Source organism: Polypterus senegalus, chromosome 18, assembly GCF_016835505.1.
Source record: "Polypterus senegalus isolate Bchr_013 chromosome 18, ASM1683550v1, whole genome shotgun sequence".
In the NCBI taxonomy this organism is placed as follows: Eukaryota; Metazoa; Chordata; class Cladistia; order Polypteriformes; family Polypteridae; genus Polypterus; species Polypterus senegalus.
In genome coordinates this window covers 37,482,307-37,506,229 of record NC_053171.1, presented here as the reverse complement: position 1 = coordinate 37,506,229, position 23,923 = coordinate 37,482,307, and the positions used below count along the sequence as shown (strand labels likewise).

At 38.0% G+C, this 23,923-nt stretch overlaps 1 protein-coding gene across 2 annotated transcripts in view; it reads right to left on the bottom strand.

The window, feature by feature from the left end:
* Window positions 1-22,604, bottom strand: part of batf (basic leucine zipper transcription factor, ATF-like) — a 33,439-nt gene extending 10,835 nt beyond the window's left edge. The window contains exons 1-2 of one of the 2 annotated variants that reach the window (XM_039741319.1): window positions 22,434-22,604; window positions 10,196-10,300 (exon numbers count right to left, since the gene is read on the bottom strand). In XM_039741319.1, coding sequence (XP_039597253.1) covers window positions 10,196-10,300; window positions 22,434-22,496 — 168 coding nt within the window. In that variant the 5' untranslated portion in view covers window positions 22,497-22,604. Of the gene's footprint in view, window positions 1-10,195; window positions 10,301-21,721; window positions 21,797-22,433 lie in introns of those variants that run through there. The other variant, XM_039741320.1, reaches the window with a different exon arrangement.
* Window positions 22,605-23,923: the final 1,319 nt, after the last annotated feature.

The following is a 23,923-nucleotide window of genomic DNA, read 5'->3' as shown; positions in this document are numbered from 1 at the left end:
AGGACCAGTTTCAGTTGCAAAAAGAATGGTCTGGCCAAATTTTTCACTCTAGCTATACAAACAAAACCAGAGGTGGAGGAATCTTAATATACAGATGTAATATTTGATTCTGAAGGGTGATATGTCATTGTGACTGGCAATTTATCTAATACTAAAATGATTTTGACTAATATCAGTGCACCTAACTTGGATGATAGAGCTTTCTTCCAAAATATATTTGCATCTATCCCTGATGTGAACACACAAAATTACATACTGGCCAGAGACTTTAAATGTATTTTAAATCCAGACCTGGATAGATCCTCAAATACAATAGTGATAACATCTAATACTGCAAAGATAATTACACAGTTTGTAATGTTATCAGACCCATGGAGGTTTTTAAAATCTTAACCCAAGAGCATACTTCTTCTTTTCATCCATACATCAAGAATTGATTAAAAATACCAAATACGGTCTAAAAATTGGAAAATTGGTCTTACCAGCCCATTCTGCTCTCCAACATTATATGCCCACAACACCAGTATGGTAGCAACTTTCTTTCACCCACTTGGGCTATTAGAACAAGGTTTATAGCCGTTATGCTAATGACTGATAACTTTGTGTGGTGGGCAATGGCTGAGTGAAAATAACAATTAATTGACAATTAATTGACACATTGGAAAACCAAAGCCCTGACACAAACAGGTTAAAGTGGCTAAACCAGGCCAATGAGGCAGCAACCACTGCTGTATTTTCCCATTAAAACACTTCAACTATAAGAGTGGTCATTTTGACAAGTAACACTGAGAGGAAGACACAATGAGTGCCTCTATCCAAAGAGGAAAAAAGATCAGGTGCTAATTATTATACCAGACTAAATGGACAAACCGTGTATCAAACAGAACAAATGACGTCTGTGTTGAATAGATTTTAACTGATGGGTTGCACTGCAAGTTTAAATATAAGGCCATAACTGCCATCCATAATCATGGTCACAGTGTTACCACTTTTATTCATTTTAATTTATAGAGTTGGATTTATTTGTTGTCCATTTAGTGAAAGGAGTCACCAACCACAAGCAAGTCAGAGATCAAAGGTACTTGTATGTTTATAAGAAGTAAACACACACAGTCACATTAGCAAACAGCAATCTAAATGTTGGTCTTCACGCACTTGTTTTCATTGATAGATTTGTACTCTGAGCTGACCTACACTGAGATAAGTATTGCTTGCACAGACCTGAAAGCCTTAGCAATTTAAAATATAGAAACTTGGGAGTAACAAATTAACAAAAACAAAAAGAAGAAATTTATCAATAAAGAAAGAATATACAGATAACATGAAAAAAAATGAATGGAAAATTTATCGGAATTTTGAAGGCAGTGAGTTAATGATCCCATCAAGCATATAATGAATCTTGCATTGCTATGTTGTATCATAATCACTATGCACACACGGTACACTACCAGCCAGGAGTAACAAAGAAAAAGAAAAATATAGCGTCATGAATGGAAAAATAGAAATGTGAGTGATCTGTAGTAAGAAGAAAAAGAAATTTCTAAAATTTAGTGGAAAAACTGTAGAAGAACTACAAAACAGCAGCCACCCCGCTGCCTGCGCTTGGGAAAGCAGATAATAACCTGGTTCTGCTTCAGCCTCAATACAAACCAAGAGTGAGGGCACTACCTACAACTACACGCTCATTCAGGAAGTGGTCCCCTGAGGCAGAGCAGGCTCTGAGAGGCTGCTTTGGAACTACAGACTGGGATATATTGCTTGGGTCACATAGTGAGAACATTGAAGAGGCTGTTGAATGCACAACTGATTACATCAACTTCTGTATGGACATTGTAGTTCCAGTAAGAACAGTACGCTGCTATGCTAACAACAAGCCATGGGTTACAAGTGACATCAAGGGCCTTTTGAACCAGAAGAAAAGGACTTTTAAAGGGGGTGATCAGCATGAGCTCAAGCGCATGCAGAAGGAACTCCGAGTCCAGCTCAGGGCGGCGAAAGAGCAGTACAAGAGAAAGCTGGAGCAGAAGTTGCAGAACAACAGCATGAAGGAAGTGTGGGATGGGATGAAGATTATCACTGGCTGCAGCTCAAAGCGGGGTGCCGCCATCGAGACAGACGTGGAGAGAGCAAACCAAATGAACAACTTCTTTAATAGGTTTGATCACAGTAACCCACTCTCACCTAGGAGTACTGCATCCTCCAACAATCGTTCTGCTGATACCAGCATAGGTGAGACATCCCCACCCACAATTACAGCAGCCCATGTGAGCAGAGAGCTGAAAAGACTTCGTGCCAGCAAAGCAGCAGGTCCAGATGGTATATCGCCACGACTGCTGAAGGCATGTGCGTTGTAACTGGGGAGTCCTCTACAGCGCATCTTCAACCTGAGCCTGGAACAGGGGAGAGTCCCAAGGCTTTGGAAAACATCTTGTATCACCCCTGTCCCAAAGGTATCACGTCCTAGTGAGCTGAATGACTTCCGGCCTGTTGCTCTGACGTCACATCTGATGAAGACCATGGAGCGGCTGCTGCTTCACCACCTGAGGCCACAGGTCCGCCACGCCCTCGACCCTCTGCAGTTCGCATACCAGGAGAAGGTGGGAGCGGAGGATGCCATCATCTATATGCTACACCGATCCCTCTCCCACCTGGACAGAGGCAGTGGTGCTGAAAGAATTATGTTTTTGGACTTCTCTAGCGCCTTCAACACCATCCAACCTCTGCTCCTTAGAGACAAGCTGACTGAGATGGCAGTAGACTCACACCTGGTGGCATGGATTGTGGACTATCTTACAGACAGACCTCAATATGTGCGTCTTGGGAACTGCAGGTCTGACATTGTGTTCAGCAATACAGGGGCGCTACAGGGGACTGTACTTTCTCCGGTCCTGTTCAATCTATATACATCAGACTTCCAATATGACTCGGAGTCCTGCCACGTGCAAAAGTTTGCTGATGACACTGCTATTGTGGGCTGCATCAGGAGTGGGCAGGAGGAGGAGTACAGAAAGTTAATCAATGGTGCGACTCAAACCACTTACACCTTAACACCAGCAAGACCAAGGAGCTGGTGGTGGATTTTAGGAGGCCTAGGCCCCTCATGGACCCTGTGATCATCAGAGGTGACTATGTGCAGAGGGTGCAGACCTATAAATATCTGGGAGTGCAGCTGGATGACAAATTGGACTGGACTGCCAATACTGATGCTCTATGTAAGAAAGGTCAGAGCAGACTATACTTCTGAGAAGGTTGGCATCCTTCAACATCTGCAGTAAGATGCTGCAGATGTTCTACCAGACGGTTGTGGCGAGTGCCCTCTTCTACGCAGTGGTGTGCTGGGGTGGCAGCATAAAGATGAAAGACGCCTCACGCCTGGACAAACTTGTTAAGAAGGCAGGCTGTATTGTAGGAGTAAAGTTGGACAGTTTAACATCTGTGGCAGAGCGACAAGCATTAAGCAAACTCCTGTCAATCATGAATAATCCATTGCATCCACTGAACAGTGTCCTCTCCAGGCAGAGGAGTAGCTTCAGTGACAGACTTTTGTCACTGTCTTGCTCCACTGACAGACTGAGGAGATCGTTCCTCCCCCACACTATGCGACTTTTCAATTCCACTCGGGGGAGTAAATGCTAACATTAATTTTATTTTTTTCATTTTTATTACTATTTAATTTAATATTTTTTAATATTGTTTCTTTGTATCAGTATACTGTTGCTGGATTATGTGAATTTCCCCTTGGGATTAATAAAGTATCTATCTATCTAAAACAAGGTTGATAGAAAAGAATAGCATGCAATCTTATTTTTAGGAAGGGAAAGAAAAGATTGTTGCCTAATTCAGAAACACTTGTGTGCAGTATGGAGAGAGGGGGATTCAGGAGTAATCGGAGAGAAGGATTTATGAAGAATTTGTATTTTCAGATTTAGTTTGCCACCTCCACTTAAGAATTTCAATTTTGCTTTTTCTCTGGCTTCCAATTATTTATCCTTTGCAAACCAAAATAAAATAAGCATAGTCAGCATTGTTTTACAGTATTTCAAGACTATTATGGTAACTTACATTGCATGATGTCTTATCATACTCAACTGATGAATCCTCACCCACTTCACACATGAGTGTTAAACCTCTTGCTGTACTGCTTGTTCACCTACAACCGAGTGACCAAACACTGGTCAGATTTCATCACTAAATCCGCTGATGGCATTAACGAAGAGATTCGCCTTATGGTATAGTGATACCAGGACAATAGACTCTTAGTCTATGTCAATATAAGCAGGAGATGGTCACAAACAAGAATCAGAAAGCAGACCATATTTCCATACTTGCCAGATGTCTTGAATAGCATCAACATCTTTAAATTTGTTTATATTGCAATAACTGAGAACTTCAAGTGGGCACAGCACATCACTTCTATAGTCGGGAAACGTTCACCAACATCTTTACATCCTTAAACACGAGTATAAATTGCATATTTCTCACTAACTTCTATACGTGCACAATAGCACACTCAGTGGCTGCATAGGTAAAGCTCCAGACAGCAAAGCATTTCAGGTACTGATGAAACCGGCATAGAATATTACTAGCCAACAGCAGCTTTTCTGTTTATACATTGCCTTAGAAAGAGAAACTATTATTTAACAGCCATTTTTGGCCTTCCATTGTTCTGGCAAATGGTACAGGGCCATTCACATTGGAACCACTAGGTTTATCCACGTCATAACTTTACATAACAGTCAATCATACAAGTATGTCAATATGAATCACTGTTCTTGTATATATTCTCTAAATCTAATCTGTCTATTTTATATATAAGTTAAATTATTCAATGTTTTCATGTGACATTCTTTTTTTTTTTTTTATCAAAACCGCACATCATATACTATACATAGTATAGTATCATTTTTTTGTCTTCATTAGGAGAATACAACAATGATACCCTCAGGACAATACAACCATTTAAACGTGCATACATCAAACAAAATACCTTACATACATCCGCTCCACTAAGAACAGTAGTAGTTCAGATGTGTATTAGCAGTTGACAAATAAAGCCTATGAAATAGCAAATCCATTCAAATTGTAAAACTGCATAAACATTCAACTGCTGACAAAATCATGACTGGTGATTAGTCAGGAGAAGCTGTATTCCTTTTACGTATTAAGTTAGATACCATACTGGCGATACTTCAGCAAGTAGATTATAATTAATTTTGCATAGATTAAAATTTCTAATAGTTTTAGCATTTGCTATAACTACAAATAAATCCCAGGGCCACAGTTTTAATCATGTTGGAACATGCCTGTGGACCAATAGCAAGGAAAGACTGCAATCAAGGGGGTGGTTTGGGCACCATAGGCAGCCAGGGGTGCACACTCTCCCAGTATACTATATATAAATAAAATCAGGCATCAAATGTGGCACTTGGTGCCACGGCCCACCTGTAAGTTGTTTTGCCTATCTAAGGTAAAGTCATCCCTGATGGAGGATCGCAGGAATCGTGGGAAAGAGGGGTCCTTTCATCAGATTAGCGCTATTTCAGCTGTGCAATGGCCAAATGTGGGAGGCAGCTTGATGAATGAAGTCTCCAGGACTCTAAACAAATCCAAATCATATTATGTGATATCATCTACTGTTAAATTCTACTCCGTACTTCTAAAATTTTTATTTTTATACTGTATTGAGGATTTGTTCTGTTCTGTGTATTGTATTGTATTGACCCCCTTCTTTTGACACCCACTGCACGCCCAACCTACCTGGAAAGGGGTCTCTTTGAACTGCCTTTCCCAAGGTTTCTTCCATTTTTTCCCTACAAGGATTTTTTTGGGAGTTTTTCCTTGTCATCTAAGAGAGTCAAGGCTGGGGGCGCTGTCAAGAGGCAGGGCCTGTTAAAGCCCATTGCGGCACTTCTTGTGTGATTTTGGGCGATACAAAAACAAATTGTATTGTATTGTATCAAAATAGCCCATAAACCTGCAAACACTCTGCAGACTGTTCTTTTTAATGCCAAAAGCTAGAAATCTGCATCAGAGACATGGAACGCAGTATACAGTATACCATGCAGTTCATACTCAGCTGTATATGTGGGACAAACATCTAAAACACTTGCAACATGCATACAAGAACTTTGTGGGATCTTTCTTCTGACAGAGTTGCAATCTTGGATATATGCACATACAAGTACAAGGACACATGTTTAAATGGAACATGGCGCAAGTAAAATTCAGGGCTAATAAATAAAAGGGCCAGAGAGATGGTTGAATCATGGCTCTCAAATGAAATCGCCATTAACAGACATTTGGACATGAACCTACCATATGAAGGCTTAAAAAATGGATATTTAAAAAATAAAAAGAGACTTTATGACCAACACCATCCAAACCGAACCTTATTGATGCACCCCTCCTTGCACCCCCACCCCCTCATTTGCCATATACTGCCTTTGATTCCTTTATGTCTAATCATTTTCCTCTGATGGTGACACCTATAGGTTGTCGAAATGTTAGGAATAAAAAATATTTTAAGATATGTGATTCATTTTCTCCTTTTGTGCCCAGCTAGGATGCCTCGATGCTGAGAAGACCGGGGGAGCAAGTGTGGCCACAGCGTTACCTCCCCTGGGAAGCTAGATGGCAACCCCCCTGGGCTGCAGCAGTGCCTCAGACTCCCGCAGGGCTGCATGGGAGTTGGAGTGTGGTGCAGCCCTGTTGGGATCTGCAGGCACCGCCAGGGGGTGCTGCAGCAGGAGCTGCTGAGCCCTTATGGGCAGTTCTTCCAACACACCTGGAAGTGCTACTGGAAATGAGTAATCAAGCACCTAGAGTACTTCCGGGTGCATTATAAAAGAAGCCAGCAGCCACTACTCAGGGAGCCAGACTAGGGAGGAGGAGCGACAAAGCTTGACCCGAGGAGAGAAGGTGGATAAAGAGAAGAGACTTATCATATTGCACTGTGCTTGTGCTGGGACTGTGTTATCCTTGTGGGGAACGGGGAAGGCATTTGCCACAAGGAAAAAAAAAAGTAAAAATAAAACCTGTGTGCCGTGAACTTGTGTCTCATGCGTGTCTGTGTCGAGTTCTGCTGGCGGTGCCAGCCTGGTGGTCCGCATAGCTACAAATATGTAAATCATATCACAGACCTTTGCTTCCATTATACAAGTATATACAGTGTATATACTGTATGTGTGTTGCATTCAAAGTATGTTGCTGTACTCATTGTCTTTTTTTGTCTTATGGTGCAATTTTATTGCTGTTACTGTTGTGGAAGACATACTGGTGAGAATTTCATTGTATTATGTGCATTTGATAATAAACCTAAATTTTAGTAATACAGAGGAAAAATAAAGTGCTATTTTACTAAAGAGAAGAAAAAAATAATAACCTTACGAGTAACTGTCCGAAGCCTCTTTAGAATGTGCCAAACAGTAATTAAAATGCATTTGAAACCTCTACTGTCTTTATCAATATCTTTGATGGATTACATCATTTTAAATCTTGTCCATTTCTTGCTCTCTAGATGGAAATGGAGGAAGTGTTAAAATTAGATTTGAATAAGATGCATCATTGCATTTCTGATTATATAGCCTTAGGCACATGTAAAAAAAAAATACAGTATAACAATGATGCTTTCAAAATAAAATTCCAAAATATAAAAAAAAATAATAATCAAACAGCAATAAACAGTATAAAAGAATTTTACAAATATTGGCTGTTGGTTTGTTTCAGTCATCCTGGAAGCTTTGTCCCATTTTTCTGCAAACTTTGGCTGCCTTGCTTGCTTCTGTCTGTCCAAGATGTTGAGATCAAGGCTCACCGGAATCTGTTACATAAACCTTTGTTCTTCTTTTTGTTAAAGTTGCTTCTGTATGACATTGACCTTTGTGTTTGGGGTCATTGTTTTGCTACAGAATGAAGCTAAAGCCAATGAGACACCTCCCTGATGGTACTGCAAGATAAATGAGAATGTACTTGTACTTATGAGCACTGAGGATTTCATTCATGCTGACCAAATATCCAAATCCATTTGCAGAAATGAAATCCCCAAACATATAAGGAAACTCCACCATGATTCAATCTGTGAATTCATACATGTAGCACTCTCCAACTCTTCTAAAGACAAGCTGCCTTCAGTTTGAGCTAAAAGCTAAATGTTGACTTATCAGTCTAGAGAACTTGTTATCATTGTTCACTTGTCAGTGCCTCAGTTTTTGTATTTTTGTGCACAAGCTAGTTTCTTAGCTTTGTTCTACTTTGTAGGAATGGTTTTTGCAAGTGGCTTTCACATGACAACCACTTTTGACAAGACTTCTCTGAACTGTAAAGGAATGAATTTGTGTTCCAGTTGTTTCTGGGAGTACAGCGCTGACAGCAGAGATGCTCCCCCAACCCGCTTTCAAATGGACATCAATTGAATGCATTTCTTGAGTTTTACACTCAGTTTCCATGGGCAACCACTACATTTCTAGTCCACATCCTTTCTTGGTGTTTTTTCAAAATAGCTTGAACCTCCCGTTTGCCATGACATGTTTGCATAGGAGAGACTATGCCGAAGCAGGATAACCACTCTGTGTCTTATTACTATGTTTATTCTTGCCATTGTGTAAGATATAATGATTTCAAGGCTAAACGGTTATATCTGTAACACCCTAACCTTTTAGTTTAGTTGTCCTCTGCATTGTTGGCTTCCTTCTACACCGGTTTATGTTTTAGTTAATTAGGTTTATTTAATCAGCTTATTACCTCATTGATCATTAGCACCTGTTTGTTATCTTTGTTGCTATATAAAAAATTACTTTTTAGCACGAAAATATTGTATTTCTATATTTTGTTTTCTTTTAATTGAAAAACATTAAATGAGGAGGAAGAATTCCATAAAAAACAATCGAATGGCAGTGGAACAGTGTGTCTTGGTTAGCAAATCCCAGCCTGAGCACTGTCCTTTTCAAAGTAAGCCAGCTCTCCCCATGCCAGTAGAGCTTTCCATCAGTGGTTTGATTTTCCTTGGAATTCTATATAATAATATTAAGCAGGCATGGAAAACAAATCTGTTTAAATCAGAAACTTTCTTAAATGAAACCACAACAATATTTAAAAAGTTAAAAACTAAATGTAATTCACAAAATGTGTAAGAAATTTCAAATGACTAAAATGAAAAACTGAAGATGGCAGTAATCAAAAGAAAAGCATGTAGTGAAGAAACATAGGCTGGAGTGATAAATACATTTAAAAGGTGAGACTTTTAAATCAAAGTAAAAATATTATGTAACAATACACATAATATCCAGTTTAAGAATTACCAAAAACTAAGGCCAATACAATAATAACAAAGGCAAGGTAGAAAACAATATATACGTGCACACAGAGATCAATAACTAAACAGAAAAAAAACTATTGACCGCTTTAGCTTGTGGGAGAGTGATCACTTGCTGACGTTAAATTCAGTTCCTTGCGTAGGTGGGGGGATTCTTAGAAAGATCTCAGTCCACCTACCCCAAGCTACATGAGATTCCAAGAAGAAAATATATTTAAAATTTGTGGAGCACGATAATAGTTTTACGTGACTTAACACATGCCAAAATGAGGGTATAAACAACTGTATAAATTTGGTTTGTTCCCACCATCTTTGGTGGACTTAAAATTTGCCTGTTTTAAAATACTAGTTTAAAACATGGATCTGAGATATTAAAAACATTTCTGTTCCATTTTAAATGGTTTCACCTTTTTCATCTCTATGTCTTTCTCTCAGCATCACTCTGTTCATTTACTCGTTTCTCTTTATTCTCTCATCCTCGTGCTGTTTTAGAGACTCCTGAAGGGGGTATTTTATCACCTGTAAATATTGACCACTGTGTTTTGCAAATGTTTGCATTCCAAACTTTCATGTACTCCACTTTTCAAAACATTACTTACTAGATAATTTAAAATGTATTTATTTGGAAAATAAAATTAGTATGATTTGTCTTCATCAGATGAATAAGATGAAACTATTCAGTTTTACACAGAAAGTTATGTACTGAACTTATGTTTCAATGCTGGTCCTAATGGTTCAGGATTAGATCTATCATTATATCTAAGTATTAGCCTAAATATTCATGTCATATAAAAACTTGTACATTGGACATTGTCGAAGAATCTGCAACTACCCCTGAATAGACAATTGAAGAGCTTTCTACCCGTTTTAAAAGAAATTTCTTACCAGGTGTAAGGTATCAGCCTTCTGTGTCTGCCGCATTCTACTTTTCTGAGCAGCAAGTCGGTTCTTCTCACGTCTTAATACTTTTTTCATATCGTCAGATGAGTCCTTTGAAAAAAACATACAGAACTTATAAGCATCCAAGTATACCAGCCTAGAAGTCAGAAATAGAATGTGGCTTTTTATATGCCTACTTGTTTTATCCAAGACTGATACCAATGACCTTAATGTCTTCATCCAGTCTTCTAATAGTAAACTGTTTCAATTAATTGTTTTTTTTACACTGTATAACTTCATCACAGTTATTGAAGTGAAAGGCATTATAAATTATTTAACACAATATTATTATTATTGAAAGCAGAAGATCACACGGTCATCTATATTGAAAGGGATGCTATGGAGAGGGTGAGCAACTTTAAGTTTATTGGTGCAAGCTTCTTTGATGGTCTAGCATTAGCACAACACATTGCAGCTATAATCAAGAAAGCTCAACTATGCTTTTACTTTTTCAGTCATCTGGGGAAAGTGCAAATTTCTCCAACTGTTCTCACTAACCTCTACAGGTGCACAATAGAGTCCTTCCTCACTTTGTACATCACATCCTGGCATGACACCTGCAAACCTCAAAATCTCTGTAACTCTCTACAGAGGGCAGTGAAGACAGCACAGATTATTACCGGCTTCCAGATGTCTCGCACTGAAGGCATACTGAATACAACAATTGCTGCATTATGTACACATGACAATAAATGTGAGACTTGGTTATATTAGGTATTTTTAATAAATTATATTATTTATTATTATTGTTTTAGTTTATAGTGAAAGTTAGGCTAAAACTGGACTACAGCTAGTTATTTCTTTTTAAATTCAGCCATTTATAACATTATAAATCTCAATAAATGATAAAACCATAATTGCAAAGCAGTAACCAGACTTGTAACTAAAAGTCAAAATGCTAGTAATTTTAAATATAGTAATCCCTCACTGTATCGTGCTTTGTCTTTCGCAGCTTCACTCTATCGCGAATTTTATATGTAAGCATATCTAAATATATATCGCGGATTTTTTGCTGCTTCGCGGGTTTCTGTGGACAATGGGTCTTTTTACTTCTGGTACATGCTTCCTCAGTTGGTTTGCCCAGTTGATTTCATACAAAGGACGCTATTGGCGGATGGCTGAGATGCTACCCAATCAGAGCATGCAGTTAAGTTCCTTTGTGCTGATTGGCTCAGCGACGGAGCGCTGAAATCAATTCCACTGCGTTAACCAGGAAGTCTCGTCTCGCTCATTCAGCATCAACGTGTTTCGCCGTGTAAAGAGTTAACTTTTGTGCACTTTTGTGTTTATCTTTGTGCATAGTCAAGCCCTTCGTTATGGTTCCAAAACGATCTGCTCCTGCTTCAGGGGCCGAAAGTAAACGTCTGGGGAAAATCATGTTATGCCACAATTATTAAAAACATGACTTCAAAAAAATTGCAAACTTATCATTTAAGATTCTTCAAAGTAGTATCCTTTGCAAATAATCTTGAACAGAAATGAGATATACAGCTTAACAATAAGGGAAGCATGGCCCTTACTCTCTGTGCACAATTACTGAGATAGTCAAAAAGATAGACAAAAGAATTATTTATGATTCTTTGCTAATGGAATATGATAACAAGGAATACAGTGTGATTTTTGCAATGGAGACTGTGAAACTTTAGCTAAAACATGGAGATACAATGTTCATCATGTTTAAACAGCTTACTTACATGCTGATACATCATTTATCAGTATACACCTAATTTTCTACTTTAAATTATTGTTTTATGATTTCATAATGCAATTGCTGCCCTGCAGTGGGCTGACGCCCTGCCCTGGGTTTGTTCCTGCCTTGTGCCCTGTGTTGGCTGGGATTGGCTCCAGCAGACCCCCCGTGACCCTGTGTTTGGATTCAGCGGGTTGGAAAATGGATGGATGGATGGATAATGCAATTGCAATAAATCAATATAAACATTTAAGTGATTTTCACACATTCCTGTTTTAAGTTCGATGATGGCCTTTTTGCTTATGGCACTTTAAAGTATCACTCATGAAGATTTTTCTGAACAAGATCTTTATTAAATTAGGGATACTTTTCACTGACAGTTAACATTTATAACTTTGACTCTATACTAGAATATGTACGTTATTTTTTAGAGTAGATTATAAAATAATGGACACAGGACCCCATATTGTGTTTTTATGTCTGTGCGTCCATCCTTTAACTTGATACATAAATTTGACACAGCTGGATTTATAAGACTAGTTGTAAAATCATAAATGATGTTTTGGGTACTTAAACATAAACCTACTAAACCAGAAACTAGCAGTCAAATGATGTCTCCTAGGACCGAGAATGTTAACCGATGTATTCTAAAAATCCCAAACTTTATTGTCTGTATATCCCTAAGGTTTTAGGTTTCCTTTTCTATATAATTTTAATTAAAACTAGCTTTCACTCATTTTATAATTGTCAAGGCTTTGTATTTGCCTGCTAAAATACAGATGTTTATTATGCTTTTACATTTGAAAAATACTTCAAGCATTACAAAAGTATAGTATAAGATAGGTTGTATGTTCTTTACTTGCTCCTTGGCTCAGAACTGTCCAGAAAAAATAAGTTTAACAAATCCGGAAAGGAAGGATTTCTAATGTTGCTCTGATTTCTGTATATACACACAGGGAACAATACAGGAATGTAGACAAAATAGAAATAAACCTTAAAGAATAACACACACACACAAACGTGGCACAAATACCTCACTTGTTCAGAAACAATTTAGCACCTCTGTTTTAACCAGCCTTTTTATGTACTCAACATGGAGGGAACTACAGCAGCGTATCTGTGCAATAAAGGACAAGTATGTCCCAAAGGGTACCTATGGTAAACATTGAATGCTGAAATGATATGGCTTCATTCAGTGCAACATCTGTTCCTGTATATTCTAGCTGTTTCTATACCCTTTTCATAGCATCTGGTCTTTGGATGCCTTTTTAGAAGGGTATTCCTCCACCAGCCTTTCAAATTGTTTATATATAATGCAAATATAATAATGATAATACATTAGAGTAAAACTGATGGGTTTTTAAAATGAACTTAATAGTGTGTGTTCCTTGCTCTCTGATGAAGGCATATACATTTCCACGATATAATGAACACAAGGAGCATTACCCTAGTTTCTTCTACTCTTTCCTATTTGCCAAAAATGATATAATGGAGAAGTATTTTATGACTGAAAAGAGAATAAGTACATTATGAAGAAGTCAATCTCACCACACATGTTTAATAACTAAATGGCAGTCAATGGTTACCCTAATCACAATCACCCTAACATGGTCAAAATATTTTAAGTCTAATACTAGGCAGCAGCATGTCAAAGTACCTAGGAATTTCAAACTTCTAAAACTGGAAAGTATAAAAGATGCTGATTATGATTTACACAGTATCTTATTTTATGAATCTTCACTTTTTGCCTAGAAGTTAACAACAAGCATATACAGCATTTAACTGTTATTCCCTAAGGAATGTATTAAAAAAAAAAAATTTAAATCTTTACTATAACAATGAAATATATGAAATCATTTTCTAAAATTGGTTACTGAAATACAGTGATGCAGAGGGCAGGATCTTGTACGTAACCCTTTCTGGTGCAAGACAGGACCAATCATGCAGGAGGGTATAGGTTCATCTAAGAATGCATGTACACAGTTACACTTGATTCAGAGTACATTGTAGATATTATTTTAGTTAACATACAGTATATGATTTTGTGATGTGAAAATTAGGCGCAGTACCTGGGGAAACACATGCATACAACGAGAGAAGGTGTAAACTCCACACAATAAGTGTGCAGGTAAGGATGACAGTTAAGGACTCTGGAGCCTTAAATAAGCAGTACTAACTGCTTTGCAACAGTTCTGCCTAATATATAGATCAAGTTTAAATGTAGTATTCACAGACAAGCGATATTTCACTATTTTGTTGAGGATATGATTTTAAACACTTTACCCTTTATTTCATGAAGAGAAACAGATTCTGTACTCACACACAAATGCTATAATGCAGCAGATCAAATTATTTCATCCAAAATGAAATAAGTGATTCCTATATTGCTCAGTAATAGCTGAAAGAGAGGAAGATTTGAAAAGACAAATGACAAAGATAAAAGAATGATATGCAAATACTGCTCTACTGCTCTGTCGAAAAGGAACAAAATATTATGTCAAAGGATTTCACTAAGTAATTACAGACAATTAAGAAAATTGTTAGAACTTGATCTCTGAGAGCTCAGTAATCAACAATGATGCAGAATAGTCATACATTTTATTTGTTAAAGAATACTTCACTGACCAATCAAGTCCATAGCTGCTGCAATAAGAAAAAAAAATCCCCAAGAAGTAAAATAAGGATCTTCGTAATATCAATACATGATTGTAAATGTTTGACCATCAAAATAATAGAAAAACTAACATATTTTGATTGTAAAGGAAAAATTACTGTACATGCCATGACCTTCAAGAATCAGATCATCAAACTCAGCTGCACACTGAATACAAGTGCTATTAGTTATACATTTTACTTTCAGCTACTGTTGACATGAAGCAAATATATAATATATAATATATACAGTATAATGAAGAAATACAAGATGGGTGGATACTATCAACCAGAATTCTGTTATTAATCGCAGGCCAACAAAGCTGTTGCCCAGGATAGTTAGAAATAACAATGATTTATAGAAAATATCCCTTTGAATAAACAACTTATTTGATATTTATGAGACTGCACCATGCACAATGTCACAATGCAAATGACAAATCAGAGTTAATATGCTGAAAAGGTATAGGTTTGATATCTTTAAAACAACTGCAAACAGTTATGACCTTGCTCATTGTTAGCAAAGAACTTAAATTTAATGATGATTTTCACAACCACCATATGGGTCCTGCAGGTCTATCCATGATGCTTACTTGGTATTAACAAGCAAATGATGCATGACAGTTAAACGTTTCTCTCCTTGAATTTTAGATCTGCCATCATAATATATTTGATTATTTTACAATTGATTTTCCTTTACCTACAATATTAATGTGGATACTGTTATACAGTTTTCCTGGAGATTAACTCCTATTATATTCATCTTTTCATTTTATTACTACTTGGTGACAGGACATTTGTAGGCTCCTCCTCATCTTGCAGCTTACTTACAATTGAAATAGCATGTGTGTTCCTGCTGCACAGGAGTCCTCAGATGATATAAGGATGTCAGGGACAAGGTTAATGCCTTGACAACACAGGGCATTGTAACATTAAGCCACTTTTTGACTACTTTGAATCAAGGAGGAGAACTTTGCTGTAAAACCTCCATACTGCCTTTCTTGATGGATTTCAATATGGTCTCCAAATGGGACAGTATGAACTGTCTTCACAATTTAGAAAGCAATGGATAGAGAGAAGAAACATTTGTGATCTCCCTGTAATTGTGGTTCTCTAGCTTCCCTGTCTGATGCCATTGTAGTGGTGTGCACACTCTCACTGTGTATTCTTTTACATTAAATATCTTTGCTCAGTTGAGTGTCATAGGATAGTGTTTTTACGTTTAAAAACTAATGAATTTCATATGCCATGAAACTATGTGAATTGAAACCACTAAAAATACAATACTTCTTTGATATTAGCATTACGTTTGTACACAAATGAAGATAATCACGTTTGGGTAGAATGCTGTATGTCATATTCACTCCACCTTAGATATCACCACAAATTTTAATTGAAAATTGATCAAATCCTATCTTAGACTAATTAAAAGCCTAAACTACTTGCTTTACTTATTTATAAAATGTCTGTCAAGAGTTCAGGTTTTTCCAAGCACATATCTACCTGATACAAGGACTGAAACTTATTGTGCACAAATGCAAAATTCAGTAACACCCCCAAAGCTACAAACACATATGAACCAAAGTAAAGTAGATAAATATGAGAAGGGCATTCTGTCTATACAGTTAGTATGGTTCACCAATACAGTAGCCAAACTCCAGGACCTCTTGCTTTCTAGCACCTGAAACCGTACATTTTTGGCAAACTAGGATACTGCAAAGTGACAAAACGGCTGCCTTCTCACAGCCGTTGAAACAGTGCAAACTGCTGCTGTCATTCATCTTGATGCACACTGAAGCACTTTCCACATGTTATCATCCACCTGACTGCAAACAGTTAACTGTAAACCTGCGGGCTAAATATTCATTTAGAATCACTTGCTATTTAGTTCTGTTTTGCATCATTCAGGCGAGTAAAAACTAGAAAACTGATGGCTATAATTTGAGTAGCAGAACAAGATAAGTGAAAGTCTGGTCAAATCAGCTTCACTATCAGAAAGGAGGTCATGACTAAAACAGAAATTAGTTTTGCTTCTGTTAGAACTGGGATAACAGAAACAGACATCCCAGCACGATTATCCTTGTTTTAAATTTGTGTTCTAATCAAATGAATCATCCCTTCATTGAGAAGATCATTTTGTGACTCTTCACAAGACTATACAAAATTTGGAATGAAAAAAAAAAAAGAGATGCAAAAGTAGATACTCCAAACTTGTAGCTGGTATGTAGGGGGATTAAAATGAGCATAAGAAGCGAGCTGAGTTGAAGGGATGGTTGATACAGGTTCAAGATGTGGGAAATGATGCTAACACATTGCATAAAATCATTAATGTAGACCTAGAAGAGAAACAAGAGCCTACTTACTTGTATTTGTTCATTTTGATATCTTGCGGTTTTATAGGAATACTGCATCTTTTCTTCCCTTCCAATTATATGCCATAAGTAACATACAATGCATATCTTTGGCATGTTGGAGAAAAACTAATTCATATGCTGGGGGAGCATGCAAACTCCACATTATCAATGCTCAAGCTGGGACAAGAACCAAGCACTCTAGAGCTGTAATACAGAAATCCTCATCACTGGGCCACCTTTTCACTGTGAATTTGTATCATATGCATTTCTAACCAAAATTATCTTGTTCTGCTGTAATTAATGTTGGCTATGTAATGGTCAGAGGAAATAGCAAGGTGCTTGCAAACGTCTGAACTCACCTTTCAACCTTGAACCGTACTCATATTCAAATATCATTTGGTCGCAAACTGAGGAGAAACCGCATTAAGGTATAAGCAAAGACCCAGACAGAGTTAAGAACTTGTGTAAGGTACAAAGACTTTTCAAGAATGTAAAAGTAAAAATGTATAAGACTGAACTCGGGTGTGGTAAAACAGAAATAAAAGTATACTATAGAGAGGTTACAATGAACAGCAAAGTAAGTTATAATAAGAATGAGGTAATAATATGAGTGTGCTCTCAGATTAATCTATGTTTCATCAAAACATTCAAGTATAATTTAAATCACCCATGATCACTGCTGTTAGACAACTCTACCAAGTTACAACGTAGTCATTTATATGCCTCTGCAGTGAATGCATACACTTTTTCTTTAAAAAAAAATAAATGAAAAATGCAGCCATACAATCAAAATTATTTTGCAATGCATTTTTCTCTGGTGAACATGAACATGAGGAGCTTTAAAATGTACAGTATAATATGTTGCTATAATAAGACTATCGGTAGACTAGGTGATCCTCTCAGGGTCATGAAGTACAATACCTGTAAAGAAACAGAAGATTGTCATATTTCACGTCACAGACATCTCTGGAGATGTGATTATTTGCAATAACCCTTATGAGATACATCCCATTTGTGCACCTGGAACAGCATGAAAAGAGACTTACTGAAAATGTGATACCCCAGTTTGGCATTTACACAAGGTTGCACATAAAATGAAGAATGTGGGGGATTAAAATACATTAAATACCTTTCTTACTGCAAAAGTCACAGCACCTTGCACACATTTGCTAAATGTGTCTTCTTTGAGCTTTGCCAAACTTTGCTTTTGCATATGGCCTTCATTTGCAAAAACCAACAAGCCCATTCGGCACGGTGGCGCAGTGGTAGCGCTGCTGCCTCGCAGTTAGGAGACCCGGGTTCGCTTCCCGGGTCCTCCCTGCGTGGAGTTTGCATGTTCTCCTGTGTCTGCGTGGGTTTCCTCCGGGCGCTCCGGTTTCCTCCCACAATCCAAAGACATGCAGGTTAGGTGGATTGGCGATTCTAAATTGGCCCTAGTGTGTGCTTGGTGTGTGGATGTGTTTGTGTGTGTCCTGCGGTGGGTTGGCACCCTGCCCAGGATTGGTTCCTGCCTTGTGCCCTGTGTTGGCTGGGATTGGCTCCAGAAGACCCCCGTGACCCTGTATTCGGATTCAGCGGGTTAGAAAATGGATGGATGGATGAACAAGCCCATTTCTATTTGTAATCACTTTAAGAGCTGTGGCGAACTGGGGGACACAACGTGTCAGAAAGACCCACTAGAGCATTATCAATAACAAATATGAACATACATTTAAAAAAACATCTTTTGGATAACTTGCATTTTTCTACTACGATACCAAATTTCAGTCAAATCATCAAGACAGTCTTGAAATTTTGGGGTATTTAGTTTTTTTCTTATTTTTATAATATTATATATATTGTAATAATAAGTCAGTGTGATCAGGAAGGCGGGGGTATTGGGTGTAAAGTTGTGTTTATTACGAACATGTTCTTCTTAAGTTTGCATATGGTGGATTTATGTCCAAGTGTCTGTTGATGTCGTTCTCATTTGATAGCCAAGATTCAGCTATCAGATTCATATATTCATATATATACATACATACATACATACATACATACATACATACACTAGCTGTCCCCCGTGGGTCCACCTGCCCGCATAGTAGTGAAACAGGACAAACTTTAAAAATCAATTAAAAAAAATTTAAAAATATAATAATTTGTATTGAGAAGAATTTATAGTTATAGCTGTCGTATCCAAGGGTATCTTGAAATACAACATTTTTGGTTTTGCTATCAGAGGCGAGAATGTAGCTGTGATCTCTTTACCAAAAAAGTAAAAAATTGGCAGGGTATTTCTGGCCAAGCAGAAGGCAGGTACACTCCAACATGAAACGTTGCCACCGTAACCGATCGTGTTCAGCTCTGCTAGGAGAGCATCCTTCGCGTGGGGAGAAGAGCACGTGGCTGTGATATCTCTGCCAATGAGCAGGTACCCTGTAAAACACATGTAGCTGTGATCTCCATCTCAAAAACGTCAAAGTTACTCTTTAACAATCTCTAGGTGATATCTGCTGAACAAACAGGCATCACTAGCTAAGTGGAGGCAAGGTACGCTCCAACATGTGGGCGAGAGGTTGAGCGACTTGAACAGAGGCTGGCGCGTGAGTGATGATGGTCCCATCCGGCTCTCTACTCCTGAGGTCCCACCTCCTACTCTCCTTGGCCCACAGCCTGGCTCTCGGATTTGCGCGAATAAATCGCTGCTGCAAGCAAATTATGATACTTAGCGCGATGAGAGGAGACACAAAAAATGTTCAAGCAAATTATAGAAAAAAAACCTGAACCTTGTGGTCTGGAACCCCTACAGATTTTTTTTTTTTTCTCCAGCTTTTGGAGTTTTTTTTTTTTGTTTTTTCTGTCCACCCTGGCTATCGGACCTTACTTATTTTATGTTAATTAATGTTGACTTATGTTTATTTTTTATTGTGTCTTCTATTTTTCTATTCATTTTGTAAAGCACTTTGAGCTACTTTTTTTGCATGAAAATGTGCTATATAAATAAATGTTGATTGATTGATTGATTAATCCAAATCCTTTAAGTAGTTATCTATTGAAAAGCAGACAGACATACATACACACAAACAGTCAGACGTGGGATTTTTATATACACACACACACATACAGTACATACAGGGTGGTCCAGATCTAATTATGCAGATCCAGATCATCTGGATAACTTTGACTTATGTGGGGACGATTCCAGTTCGGCACAAAGACGATTCTTCATGCCGTCACTTCACACACTTCTCGATGGTCCGGGATTTTTCGGGTGATTTTCTATATAATAAACTTAACAAGTTATAGCATAATGAAAATTGTATAATTAGATCTGGACCACCCTATATACACACACATTTAAAAAAAAAAAAAAAAAATTGATATATCAACATGTTCTCTCTTACCGGATACCTACTGCCCTAGATGTATTGTCCTGCCAAAGTTCAGCCTTTTACTAAACTTGAAATGGTGTTTTTGTTGATGAGCGAGTTAGTCAACTTTGCATTTTTAATACACAGTATATTAGATTCTAGGTTACTTTGAAGAGTATCTATTATCTGCTTACACTTTGTCTCCATTCTACATAAAATCAAGCTTTGTACAAAACAATACTGGCCCAAACGTGAGAAATTAAGCTTTGGTAACAGACTTGTCAACTGAATATTGATATGAATGATAACCAATAACTAATCATAACATTACAATGGCCTCACTGAAATATTACAAAGGATGCAGATTTCCACTTTGGAGCAGGAGGCAATGACTAACTTGAGGACAAAGTCCTTGAGCTTTGCACAAGAAGACAGGAACTATATAGTGCACAAAAGGATGACAAGTTCGCATATCAAGGTAGCACAATAACACTGGTGAAGTAGCAGATGTGGATGTCAATGCATGAAATTATACGAAGAACCAAATCACATGCCATAAATTACAACACTGAGAGGTTGACAGCAGGCCTTTAGGGACCTTCAAATCTCAACCTGAGGTTACTTAGGGTAAACTAGATGAAAAGGATTGATAGGCTGAATGGCCTGTTCTTATCACAAATGTTCTAATGTACTAAAAGAAATCAATAGGTCCCAAAAAGCATTCCACACTTTAAGGAGTGTTTGGAGCTCTAATGTACTTCCACAAAGGTTAATTCCAATGTAAAACACATTTTCTCTATTATAAACAAATAGGTGCCTGCAAAGAATATTAAAAATATGGTGGGCAAAACAAACAGTTTAGATGCTAGAAGAAAACAGAACAGTGCAGAAATAGGAGGTAGTATGGCTTAGTGGTTAAGGCTTTGGACTGCAAACCCAAAGGTTGCGGGGTCAAATCCGTGTGACCAAGCGCAATTTACTTCACCCGGCAGTGTTCAAATTGGAAAAAGAAACAAATTGTAACCAATTGCACCTCAAAAATAAGTTGCCTAGGATAGTAATAAAATAACAAATAATCACTAAAATAAAATGTAAATGCATTAGCCATACGTGGATAAAAGCACACTATGCTATAACAAGAAAGATTATAATGGAGGACAGAATAAGGAAGTCTAAGAACATTTGGAAAAAGTCGTAACAAAACAGCCAACAGTACTGCCTAACTCCCGAATGCTAGGACAAAAGTTGCACAGGTATTTTGTCCACAGCATATAAAGTAATGGACATGACTGATTTTTGGTAGCATTATACCCTTCGCGTGGAATGCCCATTCATGCCCCTGCCAATAGATTTCTTCTGATGCCTGCCAGTCGGTTGGTTACCCTACCCTACCTTACCTTGGCGCTGGGTTCAGCTTACTCACCTTTGTATCAAAAGGCAACCTCGGCTTCAAACAAACGAACGGACAGCCTTCGTGGTCACTTGAGTCATCTAGGTTACGACTAACTTAACGGTGTTACCTCCGAAACTCGCATTAACGTTTGTCACGGAGAAGCTTAGCAGGATGTGTCGCGCGGAACGCCGCCGCGGTGTCAATAAAGCCTGCCTGGTAACCCACGTTCAGTAAAGTGAATGAAGCGCACGTGCGCGCCTTGTGTCAGGACCGCCTTCTCAGAGCAAAGAGGAAAACAGAACCGGGTACTGTGTTGTAACCTTTCAGCCCTTTGCTATCGGTCAATAAAAAACGGATGGATTTTACATACACAACACCACTGGTGCTTGTTAATTAAGTGCCCAGCTATTCTGTAAACGTTTGACTTTAATGGAGTTCTATTGCATTGGTGCTACCGGGATAGTTCGTACACCAAGCGACGCTATTAATAAAAAAAAGCAGTTTACACCCTTTGTAGGTAAGTGTTTAAATATGTAATTACTCACTGGATACCACGTTTATTCTCTGTTGTTTCTAATCGTTAATCTAGTTGACAGTGAGATGTTGATATTTTAAATCCATTGTGCCATAATCTGAAAGGCGCGAGTGCAGCACCTGCCTCCTTCCGTTCCTGCCTGGGAAATCCAATACTACTGCCTTATTTAAAAAAAAAAACGCCAAGTTAGGAGCACTGCCCCTTTACCTTATTGGAAGGAGACGGGGATCTGGTGAAGCTGGTATCGTTGCTGTCAGAGCCCTGTGCCATAGCAAGCCCCTGCCTTTCAAAGGTCTGCAGCTCTGTTGCTCGTCGATGTCGCGCCTCTCTCTCTCTCTCTCTTCCTCTCTCTCTCTCTTTTACTCTCACACACTCTCGCTCTCCAGACTCTGCGTGTCTTACTTCTTTCGTATCTCTATTGCTGGAGGTCTGATGTGGTTTCTGGTAAAGGTCTGTGACTCGCAACTGGAAGTCACGTGGTGTGGAAACTTTTAACAAAAACAGTGCATCAGGGAATACAAAAACAACCTGTTGAAGCCCCATAAAAAACACCCTCGCACCTCACTTCGCAAAAAAGAAAATTTGGGCTGCTAGACCTTCAGATGTTGGGAAAGGTCAATGGGTCTATTAAGCTGTAGCCGCTTGAGAATGTTTCTCAGCCTGTCCATCACTTCATCCAGTGACTTTCACACTGATTATCATGCGCACACAATATGATTAAAATTTACCAGACAGCTTACTACATTTATAATTGTTAACTTCTCTTCTTAAACGTTTCCCACTTTCAAGTGGGATCACTATATTTGCACAGTCTCCTTCATTCACATCCTCCCCTCATACCCCTTTCTCCTTAAGATCCCCTTTCACACAGTCCATCCCCTTTGTTTTTGGTTATCCTCTTCTCCTCCATCTCAACATCTCCATTTTCATGATTCTTCTCGCCACATTGTTTCCATCTTTTCTCATGACATCCCAATACTGCTTTAACATTCTTTCCTGTATTTTTTGGAAGTTTCCCAAACTTTAACTGTACTTCTGATTCTTACAGTCATGATCTTATCAAGCTTTGTTACTTCATACATCCATCTCAACCGCCTCATTTAAGCAACATCCAGTTTCCTTTCATGCACCTTTTTAGCTGGCCAGGTTTCTGATCCATACAATAATGCTGATCTGACCACTGCTTTATACACTTTAACCTTCACTCTTTCACTGATTCTTCAGTCACATAACACCCCTGCTATCTTTATCCAATTTTTCCAACCTGATTGCATTCTATGGTTTATTTTTAGATTTAGCCCTGTTTTGGTTGATCCAAGATATTTGAACCTTTCCACTCTTTTAAGCTTTTCTTCCTATTGGGTAACCTCTCCATCTTGTTCTTGTCCCTTCAGTCTTAGATGTTTTGTCCACTGCTCCAGTTTCTTTTCTGTAATTTTCTTAGTGGTGCTGCATTGCATCTGTAGCAGCTATCCCCCTAGCCATGATATTGATAACTAGAGTAAAAACATATGAGCTTAGTGATGATCCTTTATGTGACCAGATCTCAACAAATCCATCTCTTATTCCCACAATACTGCTCACTTTTGTGTAGACACATTCTTATGTATCATTAACTATCCTTATACTTTAAGATGAAACCTAAAAAACAGAAAACAATACGGAAGTACTTAAGTACTGTACATTTGTGTTAGGTA